Here is a 12,889-nt window from a genome sequence, read left to right as displayed (position 1 = left end):
TTTTAGACAATCCGAGACGAGAATGACTGAAACTTTTGGACCTCCACCGTCAAGCTTGTCGCGCGAACGAGTTTTTTCCTCGATTTTCTTTTGTGCTGTGTAAATAATAAAATATTCATGTACACGTAAATTATTGAGCGAAGAGAGTGAAGTAATCTTCCGCTTTTAACTAAACGTAAAACGAAAGGGTGAACGCGACAGTCTAATTTAAATACACAACGTTAACTCCCGGATAAAATCCATTTTGTTGGAGGCTGGGACATAATTAAGGGCGATAAACGACGCTGAAAATCTCGCCGATCGTCTTTGCTCGTCGAGTAATCCACTTTCGATTCGTTCTTGAGAGATCTAATTTGGGGATTGATTTGATTATCGGCGACGGAAGCGCGATGTCTAAACGAGATTATTTTTAAGACAACGTAATAATTCGACCACGGAGAAAATGGAGAAGCTGACGGTCTGACGGGTTCTATATATATAAACGCGTGTACATATATTAGAATATCCTTATCCTTATAACTTTTATAATCGGATTTAAAATTTCTCTTCGCTCGCATATTTTGAAAGAATCTATAACTTGCTCAGTTTATGACTACAGAATGTCTGACAATGTCTTGCAATTTTACAGTTCTTGTAATTGTGAAACAAAAATAATATTGAGAAGAATATTATTTAATTTCTTTTATTTTAATTTGAGATGCTATTATTGTTACACGGATTATTTAATCCATTATACGACATACGAAACATGTAAAGCCTCTTAATTTATATTGACGTTGATCTCTTTATCTTTTGGTCTAATCGGTTTAAATTCAGCTTCTAGATTCATGACTTGCTTCGGCTTGCGATGTCATGACCAGGGAAATGTTTGTAAAAGGCTATTGATTTCATAACTTATTGTTAGGTATCTATCTTTTTTAAAACATTTTATTGTATAGTATCGATTTCCTTGTCAGTTGTGGTAGGGCGAGTTACAATTTACATAGCTTTTTGATTATTAAATTTGTGATTTATAGATTTATACTCGAAAAGGACCCAAATCAATAGTCGAAACGTCTTGATGTAACTATATTTAATAAAGCCAGGTGAGTCGAATGGAAAATCATAATTGTAAAAATAGTATATCTCTCGCGATCAATAAACCAAAACTTTGTCCCAAATTCTTTTTCACGGGTCGTCTAAAATCGTCTCGAGTAAATCATTATTTGAATTTTTAATTTTTATCGACATCAAGAACGCATATTGGCGTTATAACCGCGAATTATATTCGACTCGCAATTCCGACGCACGAGAGCGTAGCCGGCGTTTCATCGGCGCGCACGCAATGAACAGCGAGCGGGGCAAAGAAATAAAAATATCCCGTCCGGTTCGTTGCATTTTTTCACCAGGCATTACCCAACTGGCGCCGTGGAGAATCTCGCGGAGTGGGAAATTGAGAGAGATGTCTTGCATTTTTTACGCGGTTCTACGTCGGCGCGTCCTTAATCATTGATCACGCGCGACTGCGCGACAGAGCGATTTTTCGGGGATGAATCACCCTTAACGCCGCGCGCGCCGTCGAGCGTCACCGACAAAGTCGGATCACGTTTCGGTAATACAGATTGATATATGGACATTGCAATGAATACCTCTCGTGTGACGGAATTGTTATTTTATTCATACTCTTATTTATATACCATTGAAAAAAAAAGGAAAAAAAACAGCTTCGTGTGGGGTTCCACCTTCGTGCGGACTGTAAAACTCGCTGCCGTTCTCTCCCTCTTGTTCCCTCGAAATATCCGAAATGCCCTCGTTGGGCAGAGCGAGCTTTTGCGACGTATAATGTTCCAACGACGGGACGCGCGAACTTTTGTGTCACACTCGGTCTCCCCGGACGCAGCGCTTCGCGTCCGCTAATTCTCGCGCGTCTTCGATTACAGGGCGGCGTCGGGCGTGATCTTCTTCCTGGAGGTGACTTGGGCCATCACGCTGTTCGTGCAGCTCTGCGTCAGGTACGTTTGGACGAACGTAGCTTCGGTGGATTTTAACACTTGGATGAGAAAAATATATTCTCACTTATTTATCTGCTTACCTAATACCTAATCCATGTACAAATTTGTTTGTAAACCAGTATAAGAAAGAAAATAATTATGGACAATAATGAGCGAAGCAGGACTGATGTAATATACAATCGCAATTAGAGAAATTGCCATTTAAGGTCCGGGCTATAGAGTCAGATCTTGGTAGCCTAATCAAGATGCGAGACACGACAGTGTCTCGCATCAAATGTATACTCGTAGCGAGACACAGACCGTATATCTAATAGATACTATATCTATACGCGAACCGTCGAGTATAGAGACCGTTAAATTATCGAATCTCGATAAAAGGACAGAGTTAGATGTGTGTTTTTTAAAGTTATGTATACACAGAAATATTTCCACGTGCATCGCAAACGAGAAAGACGAGTTTCAAATTATGACATGTATATTGACAGCATTTATTTTCTCGTTGTTTGCATATTTTGTCATTTTAAAATTAAAAAAAAAACATTTTGTGATTTTTGCAACGATCAATAATAAAACATGACTTTATTACTCTCTCTCTTTCTCTCTCTCTCTTGAATAGGCTAAGCTTGAATATAATTATAATAAAAAAATTAAGCGAGTACTCTCTCTCTCTCTCTCTCTCTCTCTCTTTTTAGGAAGGTTTAAAAAATCGACGCGCAGTTTGCTAAGTTTGGAAAAAGTATACAAAATTCACAGAATATTATTATTAGGCTATACCAAGATCCAGCTCGGATCATGAATGGCAATTTCTTTAATTGAAAATAATGATGTATTTATAAAATACATGAGAGAAAGAAAATTAAGCGACCAGGTTTTAATACATAAGCTTCTCGGTGTAATGTTCATGTACGAACGTATAAACGCGAGTGTATTGGTGACTTTGCAAATTGCCCGAAATTGGTCCGTGTATGTATATCGGGAACAATATGCTCGGCGGACACGGCCGGGCGGGCGGGTTGAGAGGGCCCCGGGGAATTACACCGTTCGAGGTCCGAACAGGGTAACGCGGAAAAGAAGCGGTGCAAAGCCAGCCCGGCAATTACCAAGCAGGTCGGAAGTTCGCCCCAGTTTTCCCCGCATTTCCCGAGAGCGGGAGGAGCGGCGAGGAAAGTGCACGGGTAGACTACCGGCAACTAGATAACGCTTCGCGGATGCGGAGGGGATGAGGCGCCGCGCCGCCGGTGGTAATCATCTTTAAGCCAGATAAATGCGTCACGCACGGCTCAAAATGAAGATGAAAATTTCCCCGCGTCTTCAAAGTTAATTGCGGAGATATATACAATAATTAATTAACAAGCTGATTATACCGTTCCCCGCGCGTGTGCTGCGGGCGCTTCCCTCGATTAATTCATCCAGATATCTCCGACCGCTGTATTTTCTGTCTTATGTCTCCCGATAGAGTTAATACGTTAATAAATTTCAACGAGCCTTTCGGTAAATTTGGTCTTGATTGTCGAGCCGGGTTATATCGGCTCAAGTTTTTTATCATTTAAGTTGCTCATATCGATCAGCGTGAGACGGCGACCAATGGGACGACGTCGCCAGCGTTCTTCGGAAGCCAGGGGGAGGAAGTATTAAAAGAAGTTCTGCAGGGTCTACGGTTTTAACGAGTAACTTTTACCTTAGCGATCCGTCCGGAATCGATATGCTGCCGCGGAAGTTTATGTCTCCGACGACGGTGCCATTAAAACTGCCAGTCGGAACGATCGATCACGCCGATCTACGCGGAGATGATCGAGAGGGAGAGATAACATTGCTTTGCAGAAAAGCGGATTTCCAATGGAGACATCTTCTTTTATATCCGTTCGCGCGGGGATGAAGATCCCCGTCAGATCTTTTCCTTCTCTCGGTCTCCTTCCATCGAGGGCAATTTAATTAAAAATATTTCAGCGAGTTAATTATTGAAGGAATATTCCAAGACAATAAACCTTTCCGTCTAAATTGATCTTGTCGATTTTCTCGACCACTTTTCAGAACAAGAAGGTTCCTACTGCGAGACCCGCATGATGCGTAAAGACGATTGTCGTGCTTTCCCATTTTCCTCGCCACAATGACGATTATTAATCTTCCGCGAGCTGATTAGGCGAGTTTACGTTTGCCGCGACGGCTAATTTCGTACATTAGCAGCTCTCTGAAACGCGCGTGACAATTATCTCCGCGCGGAGATTTCCTCGATAATCTCGAAAGCTCGGGCAAATCGCTTCCCGGTAATTTTTTTTTTTCGATACAGTTACCGCGGCGAAATTGCATTGCGAACGCAATTGCCACTGCGCACGTTAACATTTTAGTTAGACAAACGTTCTCGTGTATTACATTAGCCAGAAAAAATATAGAAAGAATGTAGCGTAAAACCAAATGTGCAGGATACTGGTGCAGGTACGACAAGTCGGACTTTTATTTTGATCTCTTTCGCCCGTTCGGAATTTAGTTTGTTTATCTCCGTAAAGAGGGTACTCATTAAGAGTATTTGAAAGTTGTATCGATGGACAAATCGTCTTACCGCCCCGCCTCTTTAAGAAGGAAACTTAAGTGGAATTGATGGGGTCATAATCAAGACTAAAGGCTGGATTGCTCGCCTGCGGCATTTAGCGGAAGACGTCGTTCTCGCAAAAGTTTTTTTGTTAATCGAATGTAAATCATGTAAATCTTCTAGTTCCGCGAACGTCAGATAACTCGATCACGTAGATACTTTTACGACGTTGCACCAACTGTCTGAGGAACATCTCGCTCGCTCTGAAGAACCGTAACTGTAATGTGTCAAATACAAATTGGCAAGAAAAATAGGATATAATCTTAAATCGATGCAATTCTCAACATGCAATTAAAATAAATAGAGCCAATTAAAATAAAATTAAAATAATCCTAAAATAAAAAACAGTGGAATAAAAATAAAAAGGGGCTTCAGATATATCGAATTGTTAAATTTATTTAAATTCTTTATTTAAAACGTTATTTCAGAAAATAATTCTTTTACTCTCGCGGATCCTTTTTATGAGAAAACGGATATATGTACGTTGACGTTTTGTTTTCTCAGGAACGAGGATTCCCTCTGCTCGCGTTGCTGGTCCAGCGTTCTGGCGGCCACGCGAGGCTGGCGAAAGGCGTTGTTTTACCTGCCACTGTCCTGCGTTCTAGCGTGGCGACCCAATAGACTTTGGCTGTCCTACGTCGCGGGTAAGGACGCCGACTCCTTCAACTCTATTTCCGTGAACTCCTGACAGATATATATATGTGCTTGCAGCCGGCCTCTTGGCGGTACTGTCCTTGCTGCATATTGCATGGAGCGCGCTAGGACGACGAGATCCTTGCCAATCGGGCGCCGACTCGGTAGGCGAGAGCCTCTTGAACTCCAGGCAAGAGAATTACGACCGATTTGAGGAAGTTCTGGTGAGTGCTCCCGAGGTCGGCGATCAAATAATTTTGCAAAAAGTTCGTGAATTAATTTTAATGTCAATCTCTCGATTTCTCTCTCATGAAATATTTATTGCATCGATTTATTACGAAATATACTTTTTTCTCGATTCGCCCTTACTCAATACCCATTATCTGTCTGTTTCACGAGGTGACGGAGGTTCTCGATGACGGCGTGTCAGGACCAGGACGCTGTCCCGGGGACAGCGACGGTGAGATATGACACGAGCGACGGTCCTCCTGGGCCAGCGAATCCGACGAGGATAGCGAGCTTGAACAGAGGACGTGTCAAATCGCCACGCTGTCTTAGTCCTTAGACGATGGACCTCGACTCGATCTCGTCGCGTATTAAGAGAGGATAGTCAATTGAGCACCCGATTACATATGCGGCAAGAACGAATGCGAGAAATGTACGAGGCCGAATAATGCCTTTTAAAATGGTGTAAATTGAGAGAATTTCGGAGAAGTCATCTCATGAGAGATTTGGTAAATTTAAGAATAAAAACAAGATGAGAGAGAGAGAGAGAGAGAGAGAGAGAGAGAGAGAGAGAGATTGAATTTATAGATTTACAAATCTGCGAAATAGGAAAAACGATATGCGAGATATTCTATCCCTACGCGTGCACGTGAAGGAATGAATATACGCGAATATTTTTCTTAGCTAGACACTTGTTAGTTACGTGTAATAATCTATAATATAAGTATAATTTTCTATACGTTATGTCTTTTAGGATATATAAATATAGATATAAATGTATAATGTATAATTGCATGACATGTACAAAACAGCCGTAAAATTTCATTATAAAGGATCATTCGTTATGCTATTAAATTGTCAGTATATAAAATTGCTAATAAATACTTTTTAAAAGTCTTTTACTCGGTGAATTTATTTATATAGAAAAGCCACGCTGAAAAAAACTCCATTTTTCATACTTAAAAAAAAAAAAATTTATTGCAAAAATATTAAATAATAAATTTAAAATTATACTATTTAATCGTATAAATTTAATTATACTATTGATACTGTCGCCAAAAAGTTACGATAAAGAGATACATATAGCGATAAATAAGGCTTACAAATAAAATAAGTAATTTACAATTACTTAATGTACTTACAATTAGTAATGTTATATTGTACAATATGTGTAATTATGTAAAGAGAAAATTAACAAACAATCTGAAAATATACGAGATTAAATCTAAATGAGATATAAATGTTCAACTTTACATAACAATCTATTCTGTGGTATAATGTATCTTGTAAAAACGAAATATATACGATTGCCCGGACAATTTTTTAAACGAAAATTATTTATTATTTTTTGCACGAAATATTCGACGTTTTAAAGTTTAGTTGTAACCTTAGCAGTACCGCGCAACACCTCGTTCATGAATTCGTCCTGCATCTTTACTAGATATGGATTTCCTCCCAAACGTTCGATTTCTCTCCTTATTTTTTTGTCCAGTTTTTCCAGTGTGTCCCTCGTGTATTTGAGAGAACCAAGTTCCTCCAACAAGTCCACACAGTTATTTTTAAGATCGGTGTTGGTAATTCGTTGTTTTAGAATATCTGAAAAATGCGTATTTAATAAATAATTTCCTATGTCAAATAAGTATATATATTATCTTGAACATAATTATGTTTCTAAAAAAAGTACCCATTATTTTCTGCCTCCGGCTATTGCCGCATTTAAGGGCATGTATAACAGGGAAGCTGATCTTCCCTTCAGTCAGGTCATCGCAATAACTAGCATCGTTCATGTCCTGTGATAATAACAAATTCGTGATTTTTACACCCCAGTGTCGAGAAAATGAAGCTCACGTATCATTGATTTTTTTTATCATTCGAGAATCTATATATCTACCTTTCAAGAGGTTCCGAGACCCAAGTCGCATAATAGAAAATTAATCAAATTAATAATAAAAATTAAACAAATTACTTACCCTACAAATACACAAGTTGGAATAATCATTATGTATTTGGTAGTAAAACGCCATTAAATTTAGCAACGAGGATAAGTCTATTTCACACGTGGAAAATAGTTTCATTAATCCTGTCATTAATTTTATCAGCCAACCAGCCTCTATAAAATTAATTAACATTCAAATTTTATATATGTAATTTAGTTTTTAAAATGGAGTTTCTGTTTCAGCAGATAATAAAAGTTATCACAAAATCATAAACATTTACTTCTTTCCGCCATTATCTGGTAATCGTTTTCAGTTGGACACTCTAATAAATTCTCCTTCCAATACATATCCATTCCCTGGCCTCTGTTAAATTCCAGTAATTGTTCAGTTAAGATTTTAGCTGCCTGTTAATTAAGATATAAAAATAAATAACTTAATTTATGTTGTATTTAACAAAAGTTAATATATTGGCGCGATTTTGTTGAGCTTTGAATTAGTACTGGTTGTAATCAATACAGTGCTGATCGTAAAGAAATATGTATACAGTTTTATAAGTGCTTAATTGCAAACTTGAGATTTTTCAAAAATGTGTGTATCTTTCAAATACACACACACATCGTCTTTATTACTTCTAAAAGTTTTTTAATTACTTGAGGACAAACTTGTTAAAAAGCATTTAATGCTATAATTCAACTATCTATGATATAATATTGCGATTCTTGAAATAGTATAATGTGGACACTTCAAAACTTACATCGGGATGTAATTCAAAAGCTTTTTCAAAAGCGATCAGTTGCACGTAATTGGCGGCGCTTATTGTGCGGGAAAGCCCATGGACGGAATGGGTTACGGGAATGCCATCTCGCAAAATGGCTTCATCTTGAATATCGTCATAACTAATAAAAGAACAATTAAAAAAAAATTTATAAAATTTTAGTATAAATTATTATGTCAAAACATATATTATTAATAATTGGAAAAAAAGAAACTGTGTAGTACAAAAACAGAATAAAATTTAATTTTTTTGTAAAATATGTCCTACTTTTTATCGTGCGCACTTTATTTTAACATAAATAAATACAATATGCAGACAGCAAATGTAACTATTATATTAATATCTACATGTGTTCAAATTTATAAAATTAACAACATACATACACACACATAAAAGTCGATGATGCTTTACAATAAAATATAACTTACAGGATGCACGTATTGTATACAATTTTGATGATTTCGTCAATCTGCTGCAGTTTATCCGATGATATTTTAAACCAGTGGTTGAAAACACGTGTTAATTTTGTACATCGATGTTTTTCAGTACATTGAACAATGTATTTAAGCGGCTCCAAAAGTTTCTATACGACAAAAATTTTGATTTTTATTCTATTGTGCATGAGATCAATGTGTCTGTGAAGTTGGCATATCATTTTCCAGCAAATCAAAAATAAAAGGGAGTTCTTGTCGCATGCAGTCGAGTTCTACAGTTCCTGATACTTTTTAGTAATAGTTCTGGTGATTTTACCCAAAAAAATGGTAATTATGCACTTTAGGGGAAGCACTTCCGATGATCTTGACCTTGACATATATTGTCAAGGTCATCCTCCTGAGTGACCTTCAGAAGGTTTTAGCCGTCGCTCGTTATTCGTTAAATAATTGTTTTGCATATTAATTTACCATTTCTATAACCATATTAATTATTTATAAATTAATTTAGTCAATAACTATAATAAAACTCATATTTTTAAAAGTAGGTACCCGGGTACCCTGAGTATTAGAATCAAGTAGGTAAACTTCAAGACAATAATTTTTTTATTTTTGGGTATTGAAACAAAAAGTTCATTGCATATTTCGATAGTAAAAAGTTCAAATAGCGACGATCCGGGCGGTTATAAAGAAATTTTTATGCAAACATTAAAAATTTGACCCATATGTGCACAGGTGGGTACCCGGGTACCCGAGTATTGACATAAGGGTTAAATCAAGGAAATAATACTAAAATAAATATATTTACTTAATATAAACAAATTTTTTTTTTTCAGTGTACGAAATGTCGCAGTTCCGGTTTATCTAAAATATTTTTCGAATAGTTCTGAACATACTAAAGCATTTTCTAAAGAGTTCCCGACACTAGCAATGTTGTATAATTTTTTTTATAAATTATTACCGCCCGAAAGCCGAGTATTTAGAGAGAATAATTTATAGAGAATAATTTTTTCAACGGACTTTTTTTTGTCAAAATCAACAGAACTGTTACTAAAAAGTATCAGGAATTATATAGAATTCGACTGCATGCGACAAGAACTTCCTTTTATTTTTGATCTGCTGGAAAATTATATGTATAGGACTGACCTTATCCTCCTCCGTGTCACCGCTTGGCGAATAATAATTGAATTGTGTAACTTTGCTTGGGTCCATGTTGCGTGATGTCTCTTCTCTGATTGACAAAAACAGAATGACTATATGTATGTCAGCGCCTACGGACTTATATTCTATCTCGATGTTGCAAGAGTAACAGTTCTGGGAAAAATAAATCCGGATATAACCCACTTTGGGACCCGCGATTACAAGCAAGTAGGACCAGACGCTGTGTAAACGATGCGCGAAAGTTTTATTTTTATTTGCATTTTACAACCTAATCTTCCAACCTTGACTACGCGCCGACTAAATTTGTCACACTTTAAACGTAGTTCCGGTTGGAGTAGTGACATTTCCCGAAAGTTTTATTTTTATTTCTATTTTACATATCTTTCAACCAGTATCTGTTAATTACATATCTTGGAAGATAATGTTGTAAAATGCAAATAAAAAAAAAACTTTTGCGCATAATTTACCGCGCCTGGTTCTTAGATCTCCGTGCGTAATATCAGAATTATATGCGACTTAAAAATAATTATTTTTAATTATTTATAATTAAGCCTGGCGACACTAATTCCCCCGAGCAATCAAACTGGTAATTTATTTGCATGTTCCTTTTATCAATATCCAATAAAAATTATGACTTATACTATAACTTGAAAATCCGTTTTTTTATCTCACCTGCGTACTTCTAAACCCCCCAGGTACGGCCAGCCAGGTGTTCGGATTATCGAAGGAGAGTCGTCCACGCAGGTTAAAACGGAAAATCGTATTTTACAAAATCACTTGGCCAAAAGTGTCGTCAGCTCTCCGACTATTATATATTGTATCTCGATGTTGCAAGAGCGACAATCAATGTAGACAATAATATCCCAGTTTTTAGACGACATATAAATTTAATTACAGAATTTAATTCAATATCCGTACGAATATATAGCTAACTCAGAACTAGGCGCGGTAAATGATGCGCGAAAGTTTTATTTTTATTTGCATTTTACAACTTTTCTAATCTTGTGACTACGCGCCGACTAAATTTAATTGGTGGAAGATATGTAAGAGAAGATATGTAAGATACTTAAAATAGAAATAAAAATAAAACTTTTGCGCATTAACGCAGGAGCATTTTGCAATCTTTTTATGCACCCCATTTTGTCAGCCTTGCGACGTTTATTTTTATCGACAGGTAAAGAATTTGATAAAAAGATTGCAAAATGCTCCTGCGTTAATAAAAGAACAAAGGAAAATAGCATCTCGTGAAGATGCTATAAAAATTCATTCTCTAGTTCACCACCAATTAAGCGCTCCTTCTTTCACAAATATGATAAAATATGCCTGGTATGCTGCAAAATTAGTGGAAGAGAGAACCTGTTTTTCAAATGTCAACGAAATCTGTTTTCCAATAATGCTTGGAAAGCAAAACTGTAGCGTCTGTAAAGAAATTTCTTTTATAAGATGTGCCTGGTGTATGATATATCTTTGTTTTAAATGTTTTTACGATAATTATCATGTAGGACATTGTGAACGATATCCGCAGGGCATCGAAAGTGACAATGAATAAGTTTCATTAAAAGCCTTCTACAGAAAAACAATATATTTCTATGTAATATCAGTATATATACATATATTTCTTTATATTCTTGTTCATTGATTAAATAGTATAAAAAATAATTTATTATGTTTTATTATTTCAAAAGTGCTCCAACTTACAATTAATTATTGTCCTCAAACTTATTTATAACATACTACTCCAACCGGAGCTGTGTTTCAAGTCTGACAAATCTAGTTGGCACGCAGTCAAAGCTTGATAGCCGGACAAGCAATAAACATTGGGCCAATTCCTTTTAGTGACACAAGTCGACACAAACATCGTTCTATCCTTCTTGGCATTCAATGAATAACAAAGACAGAACGACACTTGTGTCATCGACTTGTGTCACTAAAAGGAATTGGCCTATTATATATATTGACGATACTGATTTGTTTTTATTGCTTTTCCGGGACAAACCGGAAATTACGGTTTGTCAGCAGTTTAAATTTTACCACCGCACAGCTCTGACATGTCCTTCGACATAAACGACTAACGAAAAAGCCGTTTAACATATATGTATTTTACCTCTGTGATTGTAACGCACAAATATGTAAGCTTCTGATTTATTAATTACTAGCTGGTTACCCGGAGGACATATGTAATAAGACATGCAAATAGTCTCTCTCTCTCTTTCTCTTTCTCTCTCTCTCTCTTTTGGCCAGTTGGGTCGAGCATAATATACCTTTGCAAAAAGATATAACTTTACTTTACTTATGATCGCCATGTTGCACTAAACACACACAGTAATGTCTAGCTCTTTTCTGGATGTAAGAACAGAATAACTAATTTATACAAGTCTATGGGCTTATATTATGTATCGTTGTTTATGAGACCAACGATGCACAACCAGTGTAGAGAGAGAGTGCAGACGGTAAAAAACTAGATTCCAACAATTACGCGAAAAACCTGTTAGTCTATGTGGAGGAAATCAACAATAGAAGCTTTATCCTAAAATTTTAATTGACCTTTGACAAAATCTATTCTTTAAGAATAATCAGATTCCAAGCGACGTATGCACATGAAAAACCAAATTCCAAGACAAAATCATGTTAAATATAGTTTCAATAAAATTTCATTTTTTGTGAAAAATCTTTTGTGAAAATGTACAATTTCTTAATTTTGTGTACATTTCTTCGCGCAATGAAAAATAATAACAAGTAATACAATTTACATTAATAGTAGAAAAGTTGAATAGTAGAAGTTAAACATACAGTAAAAATTTCAATAGTTTTAGTCAAATTTCAAATCATGCGAGGCCGACAGACATTGATCAACAACAAAATTTCTCGAGAACTTTTTTCGGTCTTTTGGTTTTCTAAACGCCATTCTATTGTATAAATTATGCTTATACAAAAGATATATTTATCGACATCGTCTTCTCGCGTGACAAAATGTAAATGTCAGCGCTTTTACGGAACGTTCGTATGCCGGTATTAAATTAAATATTTCGTTATCAGAAAATTCACTTACACTCTTGTAGCCATAACGTAAAGTTACAGTAATGCCTTTTCAAAAAGGCCGATTAGTTTTTCGGGACACTCGGTTTAACAACTCATTGCGGGAATATCGG

General features: G+C 36.3%; 2 protein-coding genes across 5 annotated transcripts in view; one reads left to right on the top strand and one right to left on the bottom strand.

Moving 5' to 3' along the window:
* Positions 1–6,291, top strand: part of LOC143893316 (uncharacterized) — a 22,866-nt gene extending 16,575 nt beyond the window's left edge. For 3 of the 4 annotated variants that reach the window (XM_077398559.1, XM_077398558.1, XM_077398561.1), the window contains exons 4-6: positions 1,920–1,991; positions 5,083–5,222; positions 5,290–6,291. In XM_077398559.1, the coding sequence (XP_077254685.1) occupies positions 1,920–1,991; positions 5,083–5,222; positions 5,290–5,630 (553 nt within the window). In that variant the 3' untranslated portion in view covers positions 5,631–6,291. The remainder of the gene's footprint in view (positions 1–1,919; positions 1,992–5,082; positions 5,223–5,289) is intronic. The other variant, XM_077398560.1, reaches the window with a different exon arrangement.
* LOC143893315 (terpene synthase-like) lies at positions 6,143–12,858 on the bottom strand. The gene is made up of 7 exons (XM_077398557.1): positions 9,726–12,858; positions 8,577–8,731; positions 8,128–8,269; positions 7,654–7,777; positions 7,407–7,546; positions 7,121–7,226; positions 6,143–7,032 (listed from the first exon to the last, which is right to left on the bottom strand). Exons 1-7 carry the CDS (start codon positions 9,789–9,791, stop codon positions 6,806–6,808), a joined length of 960 nt encoding a protein of 319 aa, XP_077254683.1. The 5' UTR covers positions 9,792–12,858; the 3' UTR covers positions 6,143–6,805.
* Positions 12,859–12,889: the final 31 nt, after the last annotated feature.

Source organism: Temnothorax americanus, unplaced genomic scaffold, assembly GCF_048541705.1.
Source record: "Temnothorax americanus isolate GAGA-0224 unplaced genomic scaffold, ASM4854170v1 Scaffold12, whole genome shotgun sequence".
Classification (NCBI taxonomy): domain Eukaryota; kingdom Metazoa; phylum Arthropoda; class Insecta; order Hymenoptera; family Formicidae; genus Temnothorax; species Temnothorax americanus.
This window is presented reverse-complemented; position numbering and strand designations above follow the sequence as displayed.